Source organism: Camarhynchus parvulus, chromosome 1, assembly GCF_901933205.1.
Source record: "Camarhynchus parvulus chromosome 1, STF_HiC, whole genome shotgun sequence".
Classification (NCBI taxonomy): domain Eukaryota; kingdom Metazoa; phylum Chordata; class Aves; order Passeriformes; family Thraupidae; genus Camarhynchus; species Camarhynchus parvulus.
In genome coordinates, this window is record NC_044571.1 from 922,055 (window position 1) to 948,602 (window position 26,548).

Consider the following 26,548-nt stretch of genomic DNA (forward strand, 5'->3'; position numbering starts at 1 on the left):
TGAGAAACAAAATGCACCAAGTGCTGAGATGGCTTTGTCAGAAATTGATGGGGAGGCTTTGGGGTTTGGCTTTGGAAGGTGTGAGAACAAGGCTGCAGGTGCACTGAGGCAACACACACTTAAAAATACTAACATCTCTCTTAAATATTTAATTTAATTAATTACAACAGCCCCCAGAAACGTTCTTTAGAAGAAATTTCAAGGGGAAAAACACTTGCTTTGGTGTTTTTAGTTCATTATCCATATAATTAGATTCTCCTTTGGAAGGCCACATGCAAGACAGCCATCGGAGAAAATATGACTGGAAAGCTAAAAAAATGAATACATCCAGAGGAAGTGACTTTCAAGTTTTAATTGATTACATTCCAGTGTGATGTTCTTGTTCTAAGACTGGTGGGACAACTTTAATTAGCACTACACACATTATTGTGCAAATCTCAAGGTATTATTAATTAACCTCTGCAGGAAACTGAACGAGGAAGTTTTTTCACCTTCCAGCTACAGTTTAAATTCTGTTGAGACCAAGAAGCCACCAGCTGCCAGAAGCAGGATGGGTGCAGGCTGCTTCACCACTGCCCACTTCTGGAGGAAGCAGAGCTCAGCTCCTCAGCTTAGTGCAGTGTTAGGCACTACCCTTTTAAGTGCCTTTTTTTTTTTTCCCAGACTGCAGTTGGGTACCAGACTGCCCAGGTGATGGTTTTGGTTTTCTTACATGATACGCTCTCCTTGCCTTCCTTACCTCAATGGCTGGCTTGGGGAAAACGTCGTCCTTGCCGTCATCTTTGCCGTTCTTGTCCACGGGAACCCACTCTCCATACACACTGTCTGCCTCCTTCTTCCTATGCTGAGACCCAGAGGACACAGGGAATTCCTTGGACAGGCTGACCTGGTTTTTTGGTTGGGGTGGTGGTGCTGGTTTTATGCTGGGAGTCTGAAAGAAATAACATGAGAAAAGGTTCAGGCTTGAAAACAGCCACGAGTCTTGAGGTGGTTTTGTTGCAAACACCTGGGATTTGGTTTTTTACTCACTCTAGAGTAATAAGCCTTTATAATTCATCATTTTGGCACAGCCCTAAAAACACACAAGTGACCACAAACTGTGCTATCAGAGAAGATAAAAAACCCTAAAAAACAACTTCAGCAACCCAAAATCCCTGATCTCCTCTCCCAGCTGACCCATTCACCTTGAGAACAACCACCAGGTATTTTGTATGGAAAGCTCCAAGGTGAAAATCCTGGGCAGCAAAAAACATGGCCTGTGATCAAAAGCTGCCCATGAGTGGAGAGAAAACAGCTCTCAGCATTTGGGTTTCCATCCTGGCCTATTTTTAGCAGCAGCCTGAGTCTCTGAGCAGATGATGTCTGTGGCCTTGTTTTGCTCGGTGTTGTTAATGTTTTAAAAACCTGCAGAAATCCCTGCCAGGTTCCCTTCCAAGAGGCAAACACAGCTGGCAGCACTGGATAATACTGGATAAACTCCTAGGAATATGGATGGAGAGAGAAAGAACAAAACTGAAAAGGTCAAAACCAAGACCAAGAGGCAGAGCAGCCCACAGCCACTGCAGAGCACTCATTCCTCCTCGGAGCCTGGAAGAATTCCAAGGTTTCTTGAGTTTCTTTGTAGCCTTTTCTAACAATATAATATAAACTCTAAGTCTATTTCTACCTTACACCTTATGTAAATGTTCACTACTGCTTATTTTGTGTACAGCAGAAGCTCTACCTATTTATACACAAAACAAGGAATGTAATTTCTGTTTTTGCTGAGCATATTAAAGCTGTTTTAGTGCTTTATATCCTGCAAAATCAGAACAGATTTTCATGGGCACAACCACCCACTCCAAATAAAACTTAAAAAACCCCACCCACAACCCCAAACCCCAACAAAATTTAAACAAATTCTAATCCATGCTTCAAAGTATTTGATTTTCAGATGCATTTAAAGAATTGCTCAAAATTTTACCTACTACCAATTGGTAAATTTGGATTACCAATTTAATCTTGATGGAATTTGGAATGTTGCTTTAAATTGATTTAAAAATACTCCTAGTTTCACCAAGATTATCAACCATTTAAAATTTCTACAGAATTACTTGCATTATTTAAAAAGAACCAGGATTTATTTTTAAAGTAAATATAAGTAAAATACTAAAAAAGATAAGTAGCACTCAAAAAAACATAAGTAAAATAATAAAAATATAAGTAGCACTCACACTTAAATTGAAGAAAATAGGTTTGGGTTCACTCAGCTTGAAAGGATGGTTATAGAAAGGACGTTCCTCCTCCTCCTCATCAGAAACGTGAGGCTTGTTCACTATCACATCATCAGTGCTCTGAGCAATCTTCTTGCATTTCTGAAAAGTAAAACAGAGGGAAATGTCAGCTCTGAGTAAACCTGAACTTTCAACCCAAACTCACAGAGCATATTTCTATCAAAAAAAGTGATTTTCTTTACTAAACCAGGAATGGAAAATCTTCTAGCAACAGCACCAATAGATGTACTTTGGATATTGTACACAAATTATGCAACCATGGCTTTGCCAGGCACTCCTTGGTTACTGACTCAGCTCTCTGGCAGAGCAGGGACCCTGTCAGAAGTGATGGCTCCAAGAGAGCTCAGATCCTTCTGGAATATTGTGGTGCTGGCCAGCTGTGCAAGCCACCCCCCTCTGATGTGCAACAGAACTAAACCACAGAGATATGGGGATACCACAAACTGGGAGGAGCCTCCAAGGGGGGAAAAGAAAAGAGAGCAAGAGAAGGACCAAAGACAAAAAGACTTTCTCAAGAGGCCAGAATTTCATGGTTAAAATGTCTTTACTGATTCCCTACCACCTGCACTGCTTCTGTGGACAGTTCTGAGTCAAAAGAACAGAACATCATTCAACAGATCTCCAAAGCTGGAAAGGGAAGGGAGGTGCAGATCTGGGGCCTGCAGATCAGCACAAGCTATGCTGGATCTTGGTCAGGGTATGGGAAAAACCACCCTGGGTGTCACCACAGAGCACCTGCACCAACTCAGCTCTTGCTCAGTACTTCTGCTCCCCCAGCCCAGGTACAACTGCAGATTATCTCTCAGCACCTGGACACTGCTCCCTCTCAGATTATTTCTAGAAACCCAAGTTCAGAACTGTCACACTCATGATACAATTAAAAAAAAAAATTAAGGCACTTTTCTATTCCAGATTTTCTCCATTCTGAGGGAAGTCCAAAGCCAGGCTGGACAGGGCTTGGAGCAACCTGGGACAGAGGAAGGTGCTCCTGCTCATGGCAGGGGGTGGGACAGGCTCAGCCTTGAAGCTCCTTCCAACTCAAACCATAATTAACACCATCAGAACAAAAAATCAGCAGTGAAAGCTTTGGATGTCACTGACAGGACTGCAAGGACAACCACGAATTCGTACAAAATTAGAACAGAATCAAAACCAAAAATAAGGAAAACCAAAATAATTTGATTTCATGCATTTCCAGAGAATTAAAAAATACCAGCTTTAATGACTTTAAAAAAACCTGCGGGGCGAGTAAGGGCTCAAAGGACTGGTCAGGCTTTGTCAGGGACTGCCCAGCAAGGTCTGGAGGTGGCCAAGGAAGGTCTGGAGGTGGCACTGAGTGCTCTGGGCTGGGGACAAGGTGCCCATGGGGCACAGCTGGCACTCCATAGGCTGGGAGAGCTTTGCCAGCCCCGGGGATTTGGGGATTCTGAACACGAGGCAGCTCCCAGGTGCCAGCAGCACAGAGTGACAACCTCCCACAGGTCACCAAGCCCAGTGTGCTCATTTCCAGGCTGGATGCTGCTGTTCCCCCTCACCTCAGTGAGCTCCTTCAGGGTGTCCCTCGAGGACTTCTGGTTGGCTTTGTCATCCTTCTTCTGGGACAGCAGAGGCATCAGGCTCGGGGGCAGGGGCACGCCAGACTTCGCACACATGGCGGCTGCGTTGGCCTTGGCGATCTCCAGCAGCTGGGCCTTGTCTAAAAACATTTGGGTTTTTTTTTCACAGAGAAGTCATTATTTTTATAGATTCTTGTTTTAATAATAAAGAAATGTTTCTGGCAAACGAAACAAGATTCTACCTGCACTGTGCATTTTTTATGTTCTGTGAAAATAACTGGAATTGTACTGAGTTGCTCTAGACTTTAAGTCTGTGCTATGCAGAAGGCAAGTGAAACTGCAGTGTAACCCAGCAGTTCCAACTACAACATCCTCCAACCCCTCAAGTTCTGATGTCTCCTACTTCACTGATTCATTCTTATTCTGGCAATACTGAATCCTTCCTACACAGCATAAACTCCAGAGTTTCCTCATTATCTACCTCTGAAAAGCTCTCAAACCTCTGGAGGAAGCCTCATCTCCCCAGATATAACCCAAAGCTACTTACAACCACCAAACAAAAAACAAGCTCTGAGGAAGTAAAACATGCTCTTGCTTAAAATACAATTAGATGCAAAACTGTTAACAGAACAGTATTTTGCTTTAATAAGGAGAAAAAGGACAGCCCTAACATAGAAATAGCAAAAGAAATTAAATTAAGCCTTCTGCCAGTTTGCAAATAACTCCCTAACTGGAAGGCTTCCATGGCAACTCTGAGGCAGGACTGGAAGGTTCAGAACCTCAAGCCCACCACAGGAGGTTTCCTCACACACTGAACAAGAGCTGATCTCCCACTTCAAACCTTCTTTCCCCTTATTAACTCATTACCCAAGAAACAACACAGCCTCTCTTCCTCCAAGCACAGAGAAAAGATGCAGCTCTTAAGATTTTTTTATTTTCCGATCTGCTGTGTCTGGGAGTATTTTCACAAACAAGTCTCTCTTTCCTTTAAGTTCTTACCATGGGAAAGAGGCAAGACAGAGTTCTGGGAACAGCTGACAACAGAGCCTGGGACTCTCCAATTAGCACCTGAATGACCTTTGTTCTCAGGAGTAAAAATTCTAAATTTTCTTACATACAAGTACTTGAAGTACTTGGCCTTTACTATTGTTCAGAATGTTCCTTGATAGTAAAGGCCAAGTACTTCAAGTACTTGTACAAAAGTAGCGTACTTGAAGTACTTTGTACGCTACTTTTGTACAAAACTCTAGAACCAAGGTAAAACTGGCTCTAAAGAGGCTTCCATTCAAATGCTCAGCATTGATAAACCTTCTTGCTGGAAGTCACTGCCTGAGATTAACACACAGAGTGACTTCTAAGAAATCCCTTATGAATGAATGCTCCAGAGCTAAAATCAGACTGCGCAAACCCACCCACTACCACCTCACCACAGAACCAGTGAAAACAAAGCACTTACCCAGGTCTGTGAGACGTTTGGGTGACCTGCTGGAGAACTCCGAGGAGCGGGAGCGGCGCCGGTCGGGGGATCTGCTGTAGCGCCTCCTCCCCGAGGAGCGCGAGCGCCGCAGTCGGATCGGGGACCTGCTGGAGCTCCTCCTCCTCCCCCTGGAGCGCGACCGCCTCTGCCGCAGAGGGGTCCGGCTCCTGCTCCGCAACCGGAGCGATATCCTGCGGTCCCTGGAGTCGGATCTCCTCCTTCTCCTGTCAGTGGACCTCGACCTGTTTCTCTGAGACCTCTTGCGCCTGTCTCTGGACAAGGAACGCCGCCTTCGTGACGCCGACCTCGACCTGCTTCTCCTCCTGTGCCTGGAACGTGACAGGGAGCTGGAGCGAGATCTGGACGCTCTTCTCCGTGTGGCTGACCTGGAGCGATTCCGCCTGGAGCGCGAGTCCGTGTCGTATCTCTTGGACCTGCGCTGGGAGGACCTGGAGCGCCGGCTCCTGGACCTGCGTGAGGACTCCTTGTCTGCTGCTTTCTCCACAGACTTGGACTGGCTCCTCTGGCGAGCAGTGGACCTGGAGCGTCTCCGCCTCGACCTGCGTGAGGATTCCTTGTCTGTTGTTTTCTCCACAGAGGTTGACTGGCTCCTCTGGCGAGCTGTGGACCTGGAGCGTCTCCGTCTGTACCTCCGCACAGACTCTTTGTCTGCTGTTTTCTCCACAGACGTGGATCGACTCTTTTGGCGAGCAGGAGACTTTGAGTGCCTGCTTACAGATCTCTGTGGAGACTCTTTGTCAGATGCTTTATCAACAGACTTGGATCTGGATTTTTCACGCTCAGAAGACTCAGAACGTCTGCTTTCAGGGACAAAGGAAGAGTCCTGTTCCTCTGACTGCTCAAGAGGCATGGAATCCTGCTTTTCCTCATCTGCCAAAGAGGGTTCTGCATCCTCTCCCTCCTCTTCACCACTGGAAGACTCTGACTCATGCTCATCTGATGATGTGGACTCTCTTTGTTCAGCTGTCAAGGAGGGCTCTGCATCCTCTCCTTCTTCTTCAGCAGTGGTAGACCTCGATTCAGCCCCATCAGGGGATGCGGAACGTCTGTGTTCAGCTGTCAGAGGTTCCACATCCTCAGCTTCTTCACCAGCAGTAGACCTTGACTCTTGTCCATCTGATGAAGTGGAATCTCTTTGTTCAGCTGCTGAGGAGGGTTCCACATCCTCTGCATCTTCACCAGCAGTAGACCTTGACTCCTGTTCATCTGACGATGTGGAGTGTCTACGCTCAGCTGTCAAAGAGAGCTCCTGGTCCTCTCCTTGGTCTTCCTCGCCAACAGTTGACCTTGACTCACGTCCATCAGGAGACACAGAGCGATGATCAGCTGTCACATCCTCTGCTTCTTCATTAGCTGAAGACCTTGACTCATGGTCATCGGAAGATGTGGAGTGTCTACGTTCAGCTGTCAAGGAGGGCTCTCCATCTTCTACATCTTCCTCAGCAGCAGACCTCGACTCACGGTCATCAGAGGATACGGAATCTCTTCTTTCAGCTGCCAAGGAGGTCTCTGCATCCTCTGCCTCTTCTCCAGTGGTTGACCTTGACTCGTGCTCATCAGAGGACTCAGAGCACCTACGTTCTGTTGTCAAAGGCTGCTCCAGATCCTCTGCTTCTTCACCAGTGCTAGATCTTGACTCGTGCTCATCAGGAGAAGTGGAACGCCTCTCCAGATCATCCATTTCTTCATCTGCAATAGACTTCTGGTCATGGCCCTCAGGGGACAGGGACTGTCTATGTTCAGATGTCACAGAGGACTCCAGTCCCTCTTCCTCCATAGGAGACCTTGGCTCATTACCTTCCTGATAGGAGGATGTGGAGTCTCTACGCTCAGATCTCACAGAGGGCTCCAGATCCCCCGTTTCTTCAGCAGGGCCCACACTGCAGTTATCAGGAGACACCGAGCGCCCTTCAGGCATTAAAGAAGGCATTGCATGATCCATTTTTTCAGCAGGGATGGAATTCAAGTCGCTGCCATCAGGGGACATGGAGGCTCTGTCATTCACTGTCAAAGGTTCAAGACCATCTGCTTTTTCAACAGAGGTGAATCTCAACTCCTGCCCATCAGGAGATGCTCCATGTTCATTTTCGGGTGTTGGAGAATGGTCCCGCACATCTGCTTTCTGAAGAGAGGTGAAACTCACCTCCTGGCTCTCAAAAAAGAGATGGTCACGTTCAGCAGTCACAGTAGAATCCACACCCTCTGTTTCCTCAGCACGCTCCAATCTTGACTCGCGCTCTTCAGGTGACAGAGCATGTTCAGATGTCAGAGAAGGTTCCTTGGCTAGAACTCTTTCAGCAGGGCTGGACTGCAGCTCCTGACCTTCAGGAGTCATGGAACATTCACCTTCAGACAAGGACAACTCCTGCCCCTCTGTTTTTCCAGCAACAGCAGGCTGCAACTCCTGGCTATCGCTGGATATTGAACTTTCACTTTCAGAAGCGTCAGAATGTTCCTCCAGTTCTTTTTCAACAGGACTGGATCTCAAATGATGCCTTTTGGGGGATGCCTCGTACTCATTTTCAGACAGCAAAGAACACTCCTGCACCTCCTGTCCCTCGGGAGATACAGCGTAATGGACCAGCACTGGAACCTGCACTGCTGTGCTTTCGGTGGGGCCAGACTGCAGTATTTGGCCTTGATGGAAGATGGAACATTCACTGCCAGGTGTCAGAGAAGGTTCTTGCACCTCCTTCTCAGCAGGACTGGCCTCAGCCACCTCCTGGCCCTCAGGAGACTCACCATATTCACTTTCAGGCAGCAGAGAACGCCCCTGCGCTTCTGGTTCTGGAACCACAGCCTCCTCCTGCATCTCTGCCTTCTCAGGAGAGCTGGACCTCAACTCCTGGCCCACCCAGGACACGGCATGATCATTTTCAGACACCAGAGCAGTGTGTTGTACCTGTGTCTCTTCAGCAGAGGGTGACTGCAGATCCCGGCTGTCGATGGGCTCCAGACATCTTTCTTCAGACATCTGATAAAGCTTCCGCAGCTCCGTTTTTTCAGCAGGGGTTGATGTCAACTCCGGGCCATCAAGCCCTATTGTGTACTCATTTTCAGACACTTGAGAATGCTCCTCAGCTTTTTCAGAAGTGGTGGATGCCAACTCATCACCATCGGAGGCAACAGAACACCTGCTTTCTGGTACCAGAATGGGCTCCTGCACTTCTTCACTGTAGGCAGATCTCAGCTTGTAGCCATCAGGGGACGTCAGGTGTTTCAGTTCGGACGAATTCAGCATTTCTGTTTTCTCTGCAGGGACAGGTCTCAGCTCCTGACTGTCAGGCAACAGCAGAACCCCACCTTCTGATGTCACAGCAGCCACTGGGGGCTGTAGTTTTTCAGGTGTGCCCACTGACTCACAGCCGTCAGCAGACACGGAGAAGCCACTTTCCAGTGAGAGAGAAGGCTTCTGGATCTCCACTTTTTCAACTGCAGCAGATGTCAATTTATAGCCTTCAGGAAAGATGGAACACCGGAGCTCAGATGCCACTGACAGTTCTGCACTCTCTGTTTGCTCAAAGGAGTTGTACTTTGCTTTGTGGCCATCGTGGCATATGGGAATCCCACTTTTAGACATCACCAAAGATCCTGCACCATCTATTTTTCCAGTTAGATATCTTGAATCATGCATTTCTGAAGATCTGGAGCAGTCGACCTCAAGCACTTGTGGAAGCGTTGGACCGTCTAAAGCTTTGTCAACAGATGATCTGGACTCATGAACTTCAAAAGAAGACACTGAAATGATGTTGGCAGACACCTCAACAGAACCACACACAGATGTCAGGGAAACATCTGGAGTCTTGACTTTTTCAGTAGATAAAAATCTTTGTTCATTTCCATGTGGTGACTTAAAGGACTCGCCTACAGACAATGGATGCTCCTCTATTGGTGCAGCAAAGCTGGATCCTGACCCATGTCCATCAGGAGACACAAAGTGCCCACCGTCAGAAGCCAGAGAAGGCTCCTGCATCTGGCCTGACTCACAGCCATCAGGGATCACAGGGCGGATCATTTCAGGTGGCAGGAAAGGCCTCTGAGCTTCCATTGCTCCAGGGCTGTCAGCCAGCTGGGAAAACTCACGTTCAGGTACTTGCAGAACTTGTGAAAGCTCTTTGTGCTCACCAGGGATATGCTGTGAATCGTGACCATCAGACAAGTTGGAGACCCCACTTTCAGACAGGAGAGCTGACTGAAGTTCCATACCTCTTTTAAGTGCTGGAGGAAGCTCTGGACCTTCTACTTCTTTGAGAGGTGCAGTTCTGGACTCACCTTCACGGGACGCAGAGACATGAAATTCTGCTACTGAAGAAGTTTCTAGATCTCCTCTTTTTTCAACAGATGAGGATCTTGACTTGGATGTGGAGTATGGAAGTTCAGGTAGCAATGAAGACTCCGGAGCTGCTGCTTTTTCAGTTGATCCATTTTCAGACGTCATAGACAGCTCTGAATCCTGTGTTTTTGCCACAGATGTGGATCTCAGTTCCTGGTCATCACGGGTTTTGGAGGTATCAAATTCAGATGTGGCAGAATGCTGCAGATCTGCTGTTTTTTCAACAGATGAGGATCTTTCCTCAAGGCTCTCTGAAGTTTTGGATAATCCACTTCCAAATGATGGTGGCAGCACTGGACCGTTTACTCCTTCATCAGACAAAGCTACTGATGTGGGACCATTAGAGGATTTACCTTCACTTCCAAAAGAAGACTGAGGAACATCTTCATCAAGACCTTTGGCTGACTCCTGAAGTTCAGAAGACTCATGCTTGCTACTGGACTTTGCTGAGGATGACTTATCCTTTTTTTCTACAGATTTGGACCTTGACTTAACACTGTCGGAGGACTTGGAACGTTTCCGTTTGGATTTTTTTGAAGACTCCTTGCGTTTTTTTTCAACAGACCGGGACCTAGACTTGTAGCGTTCAGAAGATTTTGAGCGTCGACGCTTGGATTTTCGTGAGGATTCCTTCTTTTTTTCTACAGATTTGGATCTAGACTTGTAACGGTCAGAGGACTTGGAGCGCTGACGTTTAGACTTCCGCGACGACTGCTTTCGATCCCTTTTTTCTACTGACCTGGATCGAGACTTGTAGCGATCCGAGGACTTGGAGCGCTGACGTTTGGACCTCCGCACAGACGCCTTCCGACCTCTCTTCTCAACAGATCTTGACCTGGATTTTGAACCATCAGAGGAACCAGACCGATGTCTGAACCTCCAGGAGTACTCTTTGCCTCCTCCCTTTTCTGAAGACCTGGATCTAGATTTTGAACGGTCAGAGGACCTGGAATGTCTGCGGCGGGATCTCCAGGAGGACAATCTCTTTTCCGCTGACCGTGACTTAGACCTGTAGCGGTCGGATGACCGGGAACGTCTGCGCCCGGACCTTCGGGAGGACAGCCGCTTCTCCACTGACCTGGACTTGGATCTGTAGCGGTCAGAAGACCTGGAACGTCTCCTCCCGGACCTTCGGGAGGATAGTCGCTTCTCTGCTGACCTGGACTTGGATCTGTAGCGGTCAGAGGACCTGGAACGTCTGCGCCCAGACCTTCGGGAGGACAGCCGCTTCTCTGCTGACCGTGACTTAGACCTGTAGCGGTCGGAAGACCTGGAACGTCTGCGCCCAGATCTTCGGGAGGACAACCGCTTCTCCACGGACCTGGACTTGGATCTGTAGCGGTCAGACGACCTGGAGCGTCTGCGTCTGGACCTTCGGGAGGACAGCCGCTTCTCCACTGACCTGGATTTAGACCTGTAGTGGTCAGACGACCTGGAACGTCTCCGTCTGGACAATCTCTTTTCTGCTGATCTGGATTTAGACCTGTAACGGTCAGATGACCTAGAATGTCTGCGCCTGGACCGCCGCGAAGACAATCTTCTCTCTCTTTTCTCCACAGATCGGGACCTAGATTTGGAATGCTTTTTTCTGGAAACGGAATAGTTTCTGCTCCTAGAACGCGCTCTTTTAGAGGTCAAACGCCTGGAAGTGGAACGTGATCTTGATTTTTTCTTCCGCTTCCTAGACCTGGACTGAGACTTGGAACGGCTCCTTTTCTGTTTCTTTGAATCATGTTTTTTCTCACTGGTTCTATGACTACTTTTTTCAACAACATTCTCAAGCCTCATGAGAGTCTCCTTCATTCGTGCCGCCACATCAGGCTGCACATCGGATGTTTCAGAGTCTCTTTTCTCTGAGTCCTCTTCAGGAGTTGCTTCTTTGACATCCTCAGCCTCTGGAGTGTCTTCCAACTGGCCTTCCTCTATAAGTTCTGGACCTGCTTCTGCATCAGTCTCAGGTGCTGGACCTGCTTCCAAATCTTTTGTCTCTGCCTCCAACCCTGCAGCTGCTTCTGCATCTTTCAGCTCTACATCAGTCCGAGGAGCTGTTTCCAAATCTTGTGTTTCTGCTACAGGAGTCCCTGCTGAAACTTTTTTCTCTGCTGCATGTGAAGAACCAAAAACTGTTTCTGCTACTAAAGGCTCAGATGTTTGAGTCTGCTCCGCATCTTCCTTCTCAATCACCATATCCTCCACCTGTTGACCCTGTACTCCTTCTATATATTGTACCTCAGCTGTCACTTCATGCTCCAGTGTGGTTTCCAGGCCTTTCACATCCCCTGGTTTTGGAACTGCTTCAGAAGGTTTTATTCCAGAAGCACCCAAGATTTCTGGAGCCTCTTCTGAACTCTTCCATTCTGCAGCAGGTTTTCCTTCTAGAACTACCTGAAGATCTTGTTGCTTTTCAGCATGCAAGTATTCTGGAACAGCTGCTGAAGCATCACCCATGGGTACCTCAAGCTTCTCACCTGTTTCAGAACCTTTCACCTCTACTTTTGCAGACTCTGTCGTGCTCTCTAACCACCTCATTCCTCCAGCTTCTGATGCTGGTTCCAGATATTTTGCTTTCTCCGTTTCTGAGAGCTCATTTCCTTGGGTGCTGGTCCCCCTTGCTGCAATTTCATGTTCTACAGCAGATCCCTGAGTTTGTGCATCTGTCAGTACACCTGATGCCATACTGTTTTCTTCCACTCTGGGCAAAGACTCCAAGACTGCTGCTGAATGACCTACTACTTGTTCCTGAATAGATTTTGAACTGATTTCTGAAGTTTGCACAGTTTCTCGGATTGCTTCTCTGCTCCTTGTCTCTGCTTCTGGAACATGTTCCGAATCCTTTCTCTCCCTCAGCACCTCAGTGTGTGAGGGTCCTGTGTGTGTCATCGTCTGCGACTGTGCAATGACGGAACTCTCTGTCAGGCCTGCATGGAGAGGTTCTCTCTCTGCTGTGGCCTGCCATGGCATCACCCCTGCTGATGCCTCAGCCCCTCTAACTGGTTCCACGCTTTCACATGCAACCACAGGTTCAGGAGTCCTTTCCAAGGCAGGAAGTCCCAGACTTGCAACAGTCCCACAATGCACAGCTTCTTCTGAAGCTTTCACACCTTCTACTTGTAAGGACATTGAAGCTGTTGTGAAAGTTTTTGCTTCCACCACAGCCACTGGTCTCAGGACTCCTCCTGGACTTTGTGTGTTTTCCTTCTGCAAAGACAGAGAAGGTGACAAACCTCTCACATGTGATTCACTCTCAGGTCTTGATTCTCTCAGCAATGAAATACCTTGTGAATCTTTTGCTTGTGGACTTCTAAAACCCTCTGCCATGTGGACTTCTGGAGCTGTTTGGGGAACGAAGGTCTGTACAACTGCTGCAGGTTCTGAAGTTGCTCCTAATCCTCTTGCCTCTGCAACCACGTTCATACCTGTCAATCCTGCTGAAAGTGTAGATCCCTGGGCTCTGTCCACACTCCTTGTTTCTGCCAAGACTCCATGTTGTAGGAACACTCCTGATGCACCCAGTGCTGTTACAGAACCAGTGGTTCCTTCCACACTTCTGCCTTGCAGACTTTCATGAGCTGCTCTGACATCTTTTGCTACAACAGGTTCCATGGTTGTTTCTAAAGCTTTCACACTCCCCATAGCTGGCTCCATATCCTTCATTTTTGTAACAGCTCCTGGTCCTGGAGGTGTTTTGGCACTTATTTCCATGTGGGTCACAGGGGTGGCTGCAGATACTGTTGAAGGATGTTGCAAAGGTACACCTGCTTTCAGAACACTGAGAGGGCTGCTCTGGGTCATGCTCAAACTCCCAGACATGACTGAGGGCTGCAGGGATGGCTCCAAAGTTCTGCTCGCACCCCCCAGTTCTGAAGGTCTCTCCACACTTCTCACATTTCCCATGTGCAGAGATTTTTCAGTTGTTTCTGGAATTTTCACTTCTTGCCCAGCCACAGCCAAGTGAGCTACAGTCACAGCACCTGGATGTGCCCAACTTGCAGGTGTAGGGGTTGTTGTCACACCACTTGCCAAGGACACGGATTCTGAAGCTGTTTCCAACCCCTGTGCTGCCCTCTGAGACACAGACTGATGAGATGCTTCCGAGTAAGTCAACACCTCCATGGTCTCAGGCTCCAGAGCTGCGTGCGAAGCTTTTGCTTCCCCAATGCCTTGAGATTTCAGAGTGACTTCTGTACCTCCCAGTGCTTCTACTGAATCTTTCTGAATCTCTGATTTATTGACAATTCCAGATGGGATGCTGGACCAAGTATTATTTCCAGTATCAACAACACTGGCATTAATAGCTACAGGATAAATATTTTCATGGGACCGCTGAATTTGTTCTTCGCTAGTGCAAATTCTAGTTTGAGCTATACTAGTATTTTCTGGGATATTAGACTGGATGCTTTCTAAATTAAATGGAGGATTTGCTGCACACAAAGTCCCCTCCCCACTTCCAAGATTTTCTGCAGATTGCTGAGAATCAGTCACTGAATGAGAAACAAGTCCTAAAGCTTGATTATCAAGCCCCTCAGCCGGTTTGGAGCACAGTTCTGGCTGCACGTGGCCAGCCAGGTTTGCCTCTGCAAACACTCCTTGCTGTACATTCACTTGGGAGCTGGACTGCTCTGGCACCAAGGGAGGGGCTGGCTGCACGCCTGCAGGCTCTCCGGGACGTGCAATCAACTTGGATTCCTTTGGTTGCTTTTTATGCTTCTTCTCTTTCTTCCTTTTCTTCTTCTTTTTCTTCTTCTTCTTGCTTTTGTGCTTCTTGTTTTTCTTTGCTTTTTTCCTAGGAATTTCATCTTCACCTGTAGAGCTCCTTTTTGTAGACTGAGTACTATTTTTCACAGTATTTTTGTCTACATCTAGAAAAAATGACATTTACCTTGTAAACATTTGTAAGACTGTATATAAAAACCTTTCAGATTAGTTGTGAAGTACACGGACAGAGGTACAAAACAATTAAACTTGCAGACTATGCCAAATTCACTAAAGTTCTACACACACACGAAGAGGACACACTCCCTTTCCAGCTTTCTTCCCTTCCTCTCAGAGTTACTTTAAGTAATAAAACAACAATTCTTTCCAAAAATTCCCCAAATCTTGTTAGTCAGGACAGAGGCCCAGAGGGAACACAGCTCTTTCCAAGCAGTAGCATAGCCATGGAATGGTTTAGGTGGGGAAGGACCTCAATGCTCATCTTGTTCTACCCCTGCCACAGCAGGGACACCTCCCACTGTCCCAGGCTGCTCCCAGCCCCAGTGTCCAGCCTGGCCTTGGGCACTGCCAGGGATCCAGGGGCAGCCCCAGCTGCTCTGGGGACCCTGGGCCAGGGCCTCCCCACTCTCACAGGGAAGAATCTTCTAATACATGATCTAACCCTGCCCTATGGCAGCGAAAAGCCATTCCTTTGGGGAAGAGAGGATGATTCTGGGAATTACCACCCTGTCACAGCCTCACCTCTGTGCTGAGATCATGGAACAGATCCTCCTAGAAGGCACATGGAGGACAGGGATGTGATTTGAAACAACCAGCACAGCTGTCTGATCTTCTGTGGTGGACTGGCTACACCAGTGGGTAAGGGAAGAGCTACAGATGGCATTTATCTGAACTGCTGTAATGTATTTGACCCAGTGCCACCACAACATTCTTCTCTCCAAATTGGAGTGAAGAAATTGACAGGTGCACTGTCAGGTGCATTAGCAGTTGTCTGGATGGTCACATCCAGAGGACAGTGGTCAAAAGCTCATTGTCCTGATGGACATCAGTGCCCAGTGGTGTCCCTCAGGAGTCTGTACTGAGACCAGTGCTACTTAATAGCATCATTAATGTATCAGAGTTACTTAATATCTTCATTAATGACAGAAGGATCAAGTGCATCCTCAGCAGGTTTGCAGGTGACACCAAGCTGTGGGTGCAGGTGACACCTCTGGAGGATGGGGCCATCCACAGGGGTCTGGACAAACTCAAGAAGTGCTCCATGGGAATCTGCTGAGGTTTAACAAAGCCGGGGGCTGCACTTGAGTCAGGGCAACCCCAGGATCAACACAGGCTGGGATGAGCAGAGGGATTGGGATTGTGTCCCTGTGTCCCCTCAGGTGATTTCCCAGCTGCATAGCTGCCCCAGCCCTGGGCCCAGCGCAGGGAGGAGCTGGAGCTGCTGCAGAGAGCCCAGAGGAGGCTCCAGGATGAGCAGAGGGATGGAGCAGCTCTGCTGGCAGGAAAGGCTGGCACAGCTGGCATTGTTCACCTGGAGAGACTTCAGGTGACCTAACCATGACCCTCCAGTACCTGGAAGTATAGTAAAGGTGGTGGAAGACTACTCACAAGAGCCTGGAGTGACAGAACAAGGGACAGCGCATTCAAAATGAGGGAAAGTAGGGTTAGATTAGATCTTAAGAAAAAATTCTCCCCTGTGAGGGAGGTGAGGCCCTGACACAGGCTGCCCAGAGAACCTATCCCATCCCTGGAGGTGTTCAAGGCCAGGCTTGACAAGGTTTGGAATAACCCAGGATAGTGGAAGGTGTCCCTGCTCATGTCAGGGGGTTTGGAGCAAGATAATCTACAAGGTCCTCTTCCAACCCAAACCATTTTATGACTCCCCTGTGTGCTGTCCCTGCATCCCCTGGAAATTGTCTCTCTCCAGCTTTCCTGGGGCTCCTGCAGGCCCTGCAAGGCCACCCTGAGCTCAGGCCAAAGCTTCTCCTGTGCAGGTGAACAATGCCAGCTGTGCCAGCCTTTCCTGCCAGCAGAGCTGCTCCATCCCTCTGCTCATCCTGGAGCCTCCTCTGGGCTCTCTGCAGCAGCTCCAGCTCCTCCCTGGGCTGGGCCCAGGGCTGGGGCGGCTATGCAGCTGGGAAATCACCTGAGCAGGACACAGTGGGTGCATGTCCCACCACCCACACTCAGTGGGGCAGCACATCCTAACAGCAGGCTGGAGATGTGCTTTCAAACCCCCAATGCTGCACATGGAAGATAAACAAGAATTCCCATTTTCCAAACAAATTACCAAAGTGGGGATTTATGCTATGAGACCTGACCAGCCACTGTCCCCTGCTGTGCTTTAACCCCTGAGTGAGTGCAGTGCTGCTGCTGTGTTAGAAATTCCCTGGGTATTTACTGACCAAGTTACTCACTGGGGTCTAACAAATTTGGGAAAAGAGCATCCATGCCCCCAATCCCAAACCCACTCTAAGGCACTGCAGGCGGGAACAGCTACTGGGACAGGCAGGACTGCAGCTGCAAAGCTGCATGTTCCTCTGAGAGTGTTTGCTTCCAACAGGAAAGTAACAAATTCAGATGCCTTGGGGACAAGCAAATCACTGATGGGGAAGGGAAAGAGGGAGTCTGGGATTTCCATCACCACCTTTTAATTCTGTACATCACCTCCCTCTGGATTTAACCTTTGTTAGGTTCTTGCCCTTCTGGAGCCCTAGTGCCGTGTTTTCAGGAGAAAGTCACTTCATTAAAGGCAGCTTGCTGGGATTTCTGTGAAATATGAGATATAAACTGGAGTCTGCTTGCATGTTCCTTTCAATGACTCTATTTATGCAGGCCAGGGCAGCAACACAGACCCTCCAATCAGAATCTGTGATCCCAAAGCTCACTATTTTCCAGTACCCAAAATCTTGCAAAAGCATTTGGTAACTGCAATACTGTTAAATGAATGTGACTTGGGATTCCACAACAAGTACAGCAGGTACATATTTATGGCATAAGCAACTTCGAAATAGTTTTTGCACCAACATTGCTTTGAATGCACTGAGAGAGAACAGTGAAGTCAAATTTAGGGACAAAATGTCCAGCCCACAGCTGGACAGCTGTGTTACTCAGTGGGTGAGCAACTCACCCAGGGGTTGGACACCAATGGTGACAGTGACTGGGGTGACATGGGGCTGACACCAGTCACTAGTGGGGTTCTGCAGGGCTCCATTCTCAGCCCAGGTCCCTTCAACATCTTCACTAACAACCTGGGCACAGGACTCAAAGGGATAATTAGTCTGCTGAGGACACTAAACGAGGAGGAGCTGTTTACCCTCCTGAGGGCAGAGAAGCCCTGCAGAAAGACCTCAACAAATCAGAGAGATTGGCAATCCCCAACCACGTGGAGTTTAACAGGGGAAGTGCTGGACTGGGCAACCCTGGCTGTGTGGATGGAGAGCAGCTGTGGGAAGGGCCCTGGGGGTGCTGGTCCTTGGCCAGCTGGAGCTGAGTCAGCAGAGCCCTGGCAACCAGGAGGGACAAGAAAAGGCTGGGGAAGGGTCAGGAGGGGCCCCCGAGGTGCCTTGGGCAGCCCAGCCTGGAGCAGCCTGAGCTCAGAGCTCCCCGGGGCTGCAGCTCCTCCCGAGGGGCAGCGCAGGGACAGCTCCGAGCTCTGCTCTGGGACAGGGACAGCACCAGGGAGCGCCTGGGGCTGGGCCAGGCCAGCTCAGGCTGCACAGCAGGGCAAGGTTCTTGCCCAGAGGGTGCTGGCACTGCCCAGGCTGCCCAGGGCATGGGCACGGCCCCGAGGCTGCCACAGCTCCAGGAGCCTTTGGCCAGCGCTGCCAGGGATGCCCAGGCTGGGCTTGGGGGGCTCTGAGCAGGGCAGGGCTGGCACTGGGGGATCCCTGGGGGTCCCTTCAGCTCAGGATGTTCTGGGATTCTATAAAATGAACTTTTCTGCAAAGATAATTCATTAGATTCAGATAATCAGATACTGTCTCTTGTCCAAGTCCTTTTTAGAGATGCACAGTGGGAACATTTGCCACAGGTAAGTTTATTAACTTCCAACTTAACAGCTCTCACTTCTTTATTACCATGTGACCTTGCCTCAGTCCTCCACACAAGAAGAGAACAAAAATAAACAAATAAAAATAAAAATCACATCACCAAACAAAACCAACAGAAATCACCAACCAACCAAGAAACTACCCAAACCTCCCCATGTCAGCCTCAAGTGCTGCTCCTACAGCATAAACCAAAAACTTGAAAATTGCTCAAGGTACACAAACCACTGAGCAAAAAACCCCAGAGCAATCCCAAACTCCTGCCAGCAGAATCTCTGAAATGAACACTCTTCTGTGCTGCCTCTGGAACTGTACTCACCCAGCACACTGCAGTCACCTGTGACTGAACTCCCAAAATTGAGAAATGCAGTAATTACAGCTTTCATCACCTCACCAACCCTCCACAGGCAGAAGTCTTACAGCAAGGACCAGTCCCACAAGAGGGGACACTCAGAAGTGACTTTTTAGCCTTAAAAATCAAGTAATTTATTCAAGATCTGAGCCTGACACATCAAAATCCCTTTGCAAGACTGCCATGTAAGTACCCACACTTTAAAACAGCAAATCATCTTTTGACTGAACAGTTAATCACAGATCTGTTTTGTAATAAATATTCTTTAAAAATAATCCTGAAAACTAAACCAAAGCAAAACTGCTTCTATCAGCATCAGCTTTGGTACTAAGAACAGTTCAGTGACCCTGGAGTAGATATATATAAAATAATGCAGAATTTATGGACACATATATGCATACAAATGGAAAATATTCATCTGTTTCAGTACTGGAAAGAAAAAACTCCAACTTTTCCCCATACCAATGCTTACATATAACCAGCTCAATTTTTAAATCATTTATTTTTCTGGCCACCTCTGGATGTAAAATCACAGTAAAGAAAATATTTAACCACATTTAATGCACAACTTGCCAGAGGAGCAGCTCCAGGAAGCATATTTTCATCTCTATAAACCTGATTCCATTTCAGGCACAGTCACAACCTTCTCACCAAGAACAGATTTGCCAGAGGGAGTTTTATTACCTGGGTTGCACTGCAGCTCTGTCCCGAGGGCTCCGGAGAGCACTTCCTCTATTTTCTGCACTATCTGATCACTCTGACAACTCCCAGCAGCTCCAGAGGCTTCGGAAGGCCCGGCCTGCTCAGCTGGGATCGTGTCACCATTGGGCTGCCCTTCCACATTTGCACTAAGCAAAAAAAGAATAAAAAAAGAATCAATTTAATACAAGCGATTTTGAGCATTTTTTGGGACATTTTTTGTCGTTCACAAACATTTCTTATACCCAGCTCTTCAGAGCAGTATTCCAGCCTCCTGAAAAAGGCGTGCTCTTAGGGAAAACTCTGCCTTTGGATAAATTCTCACTTATTCAGCCCCGACACTCTGTGACTGCTGAGGCTGAGACGCAAAGGAAAAAAAAACACATTCTGGAATGTGCCACATCTCCCGTGCTCGTACGGCCTTGTAGGGGTTTGCTCCGCAAAATAAATACACGCAACGCGCTCTCTTCCAGTTTTTCCTTGCTCTTACCAAGGTTTTCCTTTTTTTACGAGATAAACTCGGCAAATTTAGCCGTAAATCAGACAAATCATACAGGCGCCTGCCCCGACGGCAGGACAGCACCGAAACCGAGGAGAGAGAGGGTGGGCGCGTCCCCCCACCGTCTTCTCTCGGCCCCCGGGCCGTGTCTCCCTCAGGGCACCGGCTCGGCCGCGACCCCCCTGGCCCCGCCATGTTGCCGCCGACACGACCCTCAGGCCGCGGCCCGTCTCTCTCCGCCCCGCGCCCTTCCCCGCCGCTTCCCACCGCCCCGTTACCCGCCGTGCTGCTGCTGCTGCTCCTCCTGGATCTCCCGGAATTTGCTGACCACAAAGGACCGAAGGATCTGCTCGATATTCGTCGCCATGACACCCCCCCTTCCTTCCTGCCCCGACGCGAGGCCTCCAGCATCCCACAGTGCACCGCGGCCCGGGGCGCGCGCTGACGTCCCCGCTGTACGCCGCCTTTGCGATTGGCTGCGTTCGCTGTAAGCCCTGCCGCCATTGGCCGAGGCGGCGTGCGGCTACGAACGGCCGCTCTAGCGCGGCGCACGGGCCATAGAGCAGCGGCGGGTTCCGGTGGGGGGGGAGGAAGGTCTCGTGTCCCCTCAGCCGCCGCCGCCATGTTGTGGCGCTCCCGCCGCCCCCCCGCGCTCCGCGCCTGCCGCCGCCGCCACCGGCAAAGCCGCCCCGACAGCGTCCCCGTCCCCCAGTGAAAGCATTAAACCAGTCCCCGGTGCTCCGCGCCCACACCGCCGCCTCACGCAGACCCCTTCCCCGCACAGACACACCGCCCCGCCGCCGCCGTTCGCGGCCCCTCTCGCGCCCCGTACGCCGCGTCCGAGCCCCCGCGGCCCCGCGGCGGGCAGGAAAAGGCACCGCGGCGGCCACGACCGCCGGTCCCGTCCCCCCGCGTTCTCGCACGCCCTTCCCCGGCGCCGCCGGAGTCCCCGCGGCGGCCGCTGCTTACCCGGCCGAGGCCATGGCGGGCTGAGGCGCGGCGCCGGCAGCTGCGATCGGGAGCGATTCCATCGGTGCCCATGGAGCGGGGCCGAGCCCCGCGTGTGCTCCGGGCGGGCGGCGGCTCTCAGGGGGCTCTGCCCGCACACGGGCGGTGCTGCGGCTGCTGCTGCATCACCACGGGGCCCTCAGCCCCGGCTCCATGCGAGAGGCGCCCGCCCGCGCTCCCTCCCTCCCCCTCCGCCCGGCAGTGACACGCACATGTGCTCCGGGGGCTGGCAGCGGGGCCGCGAAAATTAAAGGAACAAAGGGGGGAAACCGAAGGGAGGTGGTTAAATAAAGTGCGCCTTTTGCCCGCCTGGAAAAGTCGGAGCTTTTCTGGCGGTGATGGAACGCACAGAAATGAGTTTGTCCAGAGTACAGCAACCCTGGGGACCCCTTCAGTGCTGCCCATGATGCCTTAATCAAATCAAATTTTAATTATATGGCTGTTCAAACAGGCTGTAAAAACGAATGATCCTACGGCTGGAAGACTCCCCACACGTAGTTTCTGTAGTAGTAACTTAGGGGAGTTAGTTGACCTGAAATAAATTTAAAATACCTCCAAACCTGATCTGGTGAGTGGCATCCTTGCTCATGGTAATTACTACATGGTTTTTAAGGTCCCTTCAAACCCAAGCCATCCTGGGATTCTATGAAAACCCAAGTAAAATTGTTTAATTACTGCTGGGGTCTAAAAATTTTCACCGTCAATATTGTTTAATGATCACTTGCAAGACCCCTTAAATCAGCATAATTCTTCACTATGTCCTGCTGGTCTGCCTTAATACTGACTTTGGGGAAAAAAATGAATCAGTGACTTGGATCAATTTGCTTACGTTTTTGTCACACTTGATTTATTCCATTTGAAATATAAAATAGTTACAGTTAAGAAGTCCTTTTACCGGTGCATCCCAGGCTCACATTAATACATGTTAGATTTACTGGTAGAACACTATGTAATTTTTGATATCAAATTAAAGTCTGAAAATGTTTCAGCTGAACAATTTCAGATATATTTAGATTCAGCTAATGCAAATGGCCTTGTCTCAACCAGGCATGTCAAAAACATGAAAAAGGTGCCCCAAAAAAGCCAGAGAAGGACTTTAGTGTGTGCTGCATGTTTCCCTCTGACTCCTTACAGACAAAACTAATCTGATAATTACAAGTCTTTCCTTGTACACATGAGGATCCACAGCCCTACGGGAAAATGACTGTTCTTACTGTCCCCATCTCTGCTTGCTGAATAAACTCCCTTTATTTAAACTCTTTTATTCAGTTTCAGTGACAGAAGGTTTTCAGATTAATTAAATACTTTACTTTCGTTTTATTAAGACCAGTCATTGTTGCTGGTAATGTTCAATTAGTAACACTAGTAATATATTAGTATTACATTAGTAATAGTAGTTCTGCTACAATCATCAATACCACTTAGAGCATTTATTCATGTGACTTTCCCTTTCAAAGGAGGAGTCTGGTCTGGTGCTTAAATATGCAAAATATATTAAACCTTTTTTCCTAAGGTATTTTACAAAGAACAGTGATGTTTTCACATTGTAACTCTTGAAGGGAGGAAAACTGTGGATGAAATTTTCTTTTATTAACAGTATCATAGCACAACTGTAATGCTAAATTAGACTAAACCAAAGACTAATATTTTTTGGCTTCCTAAAGCAAAAAGTTCAAATGTGGGACAAACCAAGGACGTGGTATTTCAGGGGATGTAGAGACAAGACCCGCCTTTGCACAGCACTCACAGATCACCACCCTCAGCCCCTGAGGCGACGGATAAAGTAAAAACAACCTAGGCATCCCTAAGGTCTTTGGGCCGCCTCTCTCCCTTTCCCCATCCGCCTCATAGTCCCAGACTTCAGGGATTTCTGTGCTAAAGGAAACTCCGGATGCCTCCGCCGAGACACTGCTCACAGGTTTCCGTCCCTCCTCCCCCCGCGGTGCTCGCTTGGTGTTGTAGTTCCGGAGGATTTCTTTCCACGCTCGCATGCCCTCTGGAGCGCAGTAAGTCCCCGAGCCGCGCTGGAAGCGCGCAGGAGCCGCGGTTCCCTCGGGTGCGTGGCTGCCGCTGCCTCGGCGCTGCCGGCGGTCCCGCGCTGCCCGCGCCGGGCTGGGGGCGCGGGGGGCGGCCCGGGGGCCGTGTGCGTCCGTGCCCGCACCGCAAAATGGCGGGACACGCACGGGGCATCCCCGCTCTTCAGGGCAAATGCCCTCATGGCTTGGCCCTCATGGCACCCCCCTCATAGCATCCCGGTCATGGCTTGGCCCTCATGGCAGTCCCCTCATGGCTCGGCGCTCACAGCATAGCCTCCACTGCAGTACCCTCAGGGCATCCCCTTCCTGGCAAATGCCCTCACGGGCACCCCCCTCATGGCACTCCCCTCATGGCTTGGTGCTCACAGCATAGTCCCCACAGCAGTACTCTCAGGGCATGGCCCTCAAGGCATCTCCTTCATGGCAAATGCCATCACGGCACCCCCCTCATGGCACCCCCATCATGGCATGGCCCTCACGGCATCTCCTTCATGTTAGATGCCCTCATGGCACCGCCCTCATGGCATCCCCCTCATGGCTGTCTCCTCATGGCCTGGCGCTCACAGCATAGCCTCCACAGCAGTATCCTCAGGGCATGGCCCTCACGAAATCCCCTTCATGGCAAATCCTCTCCTGGCATGGCCCTCATGGCATGGCCCTCTTGGAATCCCCATCACAGCTTGGCCTGGTGAGAAATGCTACTCACTTTCAAAAATTTAAAAGGTTTATTAAAACTTTATCAAAATACAACAGAAGACTGAATAGAGAAAATATTACAGGTCTGGGAGCAAAGGATTTTTCCCCGCCATGGGCTTTGAACCCTTTGGCCCCTCCCAAAGCTCTGCCCACTGACTCCTTCCCTGTCCAGTGGTGGAGATCATTTCCTTAAATCTGGTTTGGAGGGCAGCTCTTGCCATAGTAACAATGCCACCCTCTCGAATGTCCCGAACCCAGGCCACCCCTGATAACAATGCAAGGGGGGTAAAACATAACTATACATCTATAAAACTTTTCCTAACAAATATACATGATATTTACATTTGAACTGTGAGACTCGGCCATGGCAGTACTCATCTGTTGCAGCCCTCGTAGCAATCCCGTCACGGCCTGGCCTTCACAGCCAAAGTGGTGAAATATTTACTTGAAGTAAGTAAATATTTCGCCTCTGGTTTTGGACTTTGGTTCACTTGAATTTGTTCCCTGCTGTTTGCAAAGTTGGGGGCTTACCAACCTTTTAAGCATTTTTTAAAATTTATCCAGTAGCTGTTGGAATTAATGAGCATAGTTAATACTTATAACGCTATTTTGGGTATATAGCTGAAAGGGTAACACAGAAAGTGCATTTCAAGGTTGTGCTCCTCTGTCATTGTGCAAAACTCTGAGCACTTCCAGCATCCTACGTTGCTTGAGGTGTCAAATTTAGTACTATGGGGGTGGTTGTAAAAGTTTATGATCCTGTTTATTTTTAGCACCAAAACTTGAGGGAGTGTTTTGCCTAGAAAAATGCCAAATCCAGCTGTTTGGAGGATCATACCTGGACACAAGGGGCCTGTGTGGCAGAGCTTCAGCTTGGGCCATGAAAGACACATAATAATGACTTTTTTCTTCTATTTTGTTTTCTACACTGCACTGAATGGCAGGAGGTGAAACAAGATGATCTTTAAGTTTCCTTCCAACCCAAACCTTTCATGATTCTATATGGCCAGGTGAGAGCTGGGAATTTATCCTAAATAAAACACATGAGTTAAAAGAAGCTTATTTAACCCAAAGCTCTAACTAAAAATAATAACTGCCACCAGATTCTGGAGGTCTCCAAGCTACTTAAGCAGCTCTTCATGTGTTGAAGTCTGAGGAAGTGAAAAGTTTTCTAAGGCTGTGTTTTTTTCCTTCAGGATGAGCCTAATTGTGCCCCAACCTAAACCTGCAGTTCCCCTGTGGGATTCTGGCCATTTTGCAGGTTTGGTTGCCATGGCTGTTTTTTGTTGTGCCTCAGAGCTGCCTTCACACTTGGCACGGTGAATTCCCTCTGGAAACTGAGCCACACAGGGAAAAAATGCAGAGAGAGGTGGATGTCTTCCCTCCACAGCCCCTGGTTCCCTGTTTTCTGTCCCTGGGACCAGGACAGGCTGGGGCAGGAGGTGGGAGTGGGAATGCAAACTTGAGTGTGTCCTGGTCCCTCCATCCATTGGGGTGACCGAGGGCACAGCTGGGTTTGCTCTCTCACCCTCCCTGGCTGCCTTGTGCTGCTGCTTCCCTTGTCCTGGCTGTGGTGATCCTTCACCCCTCAGCAGCTGGGAGTGTTTCCTTTTTATATCCATAGTGACACATTCACTTTGCTGCACTGTTTACCATTGCAGTGTCTGCTCTCCAACACTGTTCTCCTGCTCCAGGTGCCCACACTCCCTTGGCACAGGCAGGAGGAGAGGGAAGGAGAGCCTGCAGGGGGAGAGGTTGGGGTGGGACCAATGGGGAGCTGGCCCAGGCAAGGGCAGCTCAGCCCTGTGCACCCGCAGTCGCTGAACCTGCAGCTTGCGCATCCCCCGCTGAACGGGGGCCAGCAGCTGGCACAGATCCCCTGGGGAGGCTGGCTCGGAGCTCCCCTCCTGCCTGCCAGCCCTGGGGGCACTCAGGATGGGCAGAGAGGCTCGACCCATAGGGTCATAGGGTCATTCAGAGGGCACAAGAGCTGGGTTCAGCCCATGGGGGTTTGGGGCCACACAGCCTGGCTGTGGGTGAGTTTGGGGGCTGAGTAAAGGATGGCAGGGTGGATCCTAGGAGGGAATTGAAGTTGGGAGGAAAAAGTTTCAAGTTGGGTGGAGAAAGTTGCAAGTTTTGGCTTCTTCTCCAATCTCTTCTTTTGATTTTTTATCCCATAACAAGTCTATGAAAAAAACCCCTGAAACTCATAAACAGCTCAGACTGCTAGGGTCAGAAACACATAGACCTCAGTGGGGTGGGAACTGCACAGCCTTCCCAGTTTGGGCTTTTTTCTATCTCCTGTGAGAATTATTTTTCTTCTCCTGCCTAACTGCAAGAGGAAGAATGAACCTTTAGTCCAAAGCCAAGTGATGAGCTCTCTCCAGGTTTGGGAGTTGTGGATTTGAACCTTCACAGTGACACTGGGCTTGGGTCTGTAGTGTTTGGGGAAGTGCTGGGCTGTTCTTCAGACTCAGCTCTCAGAAGGGTAGGAGTTCTTTGCCTCCCAGGGTGGTTAGAAGGGACCTCAGAGCTCATCCAGTTCCAGCTCCTTGCTCTGTTGAGGGACACCCTCCACTAGACCAGGTTGCTCCAAGCCCTGTCCAACCTTGCCCTGAATTAAGACACTCTGGGCAAAGACCACGTCTTTGATCTAAAAAAACTTGGATGCCTACATCAGTATTCCTGAATTCTGGTGTTGGGAAACAAAGATACAGAGGAGCACAGAGGAAACTGACAGCACTGGAGCTTATTTAAAAAAAAATACACTGTGTGAAGGAGTGAGCTTTGCTGTTTGTGCTGGAGTGCAGAGATCTGATTGTAGTTGCACCTTTCC

General features: G+C 49.3%; 2 protein-coding genes across 5 annotated transcripts in view; one reads left to right on the forward strand and one right to left on the reverse strand.

Annotated features, from left to right (window-relative positions):
• SON (SON DNA binding protein) overlaps positions 1 to 21,310 on the reverse strand; it is a 37,676-nt gene extending 16,366 nt beyond the window's left edge. For 3 of the 4 annotated variants that reach the window (XR_004060678.1, XM_030947163.1, XM_030946986.1), the window contains exons 1-6: positions 20,251 to 20,376; positions 19,459 to 19,622; positions 5,286 to 14,519; positions 3,809 to 3,969; positions 2,214 to 2,354; positions 740 to 931 (exon numbers count right to left, since the gene is read on the reverse strand). Coding sequence is in view for 3 of the 4 variants with exons in the window: in XM_030947163.1 (XP_030803023.1) it covers positions 740 to 931; positions 2,214 to 2,354; positions 3,809 to 3,969; positions 5,286 to 14,519; positions 19,459 to 19,622; positions 20,251 to 20,339 (9,981 nt within the window). In the remaining variant the exon portion in view is untranslated. Of the gene's footprint in view, positions 1 to 739; positions 932 to 2,213; positions 2,355 to 3,808; positions 3,970 to 5,285; positions 14,520 to 19,458; positions 19,623 to 20,250; positions 20,377 to 20,941 lie in introns of those variants that run through there. The other variant, XM_030947075.1, reaches the window with a different exon arrangement.
• A 1,501-nt stretch (positions 21,311 to 22,811) lies between these two features.
• GART (phosphoribosylglycinamide formyltransferase, phosphoribosylglycinamide synthetase, phosphoribosylaminoimidazole synthetase) overlaps positions 22,812 to 26,548 on the forward strand; it is a 34,590-nt gene continuing 30,853 nt past the window's right edge. Inside the window, 1 exon segment of the mRNA XM_030956899.1 lies at positions 22,812 to 22,986. The gene's annotated coding sequence lies outside the window, so the exon portion shown is untranslated.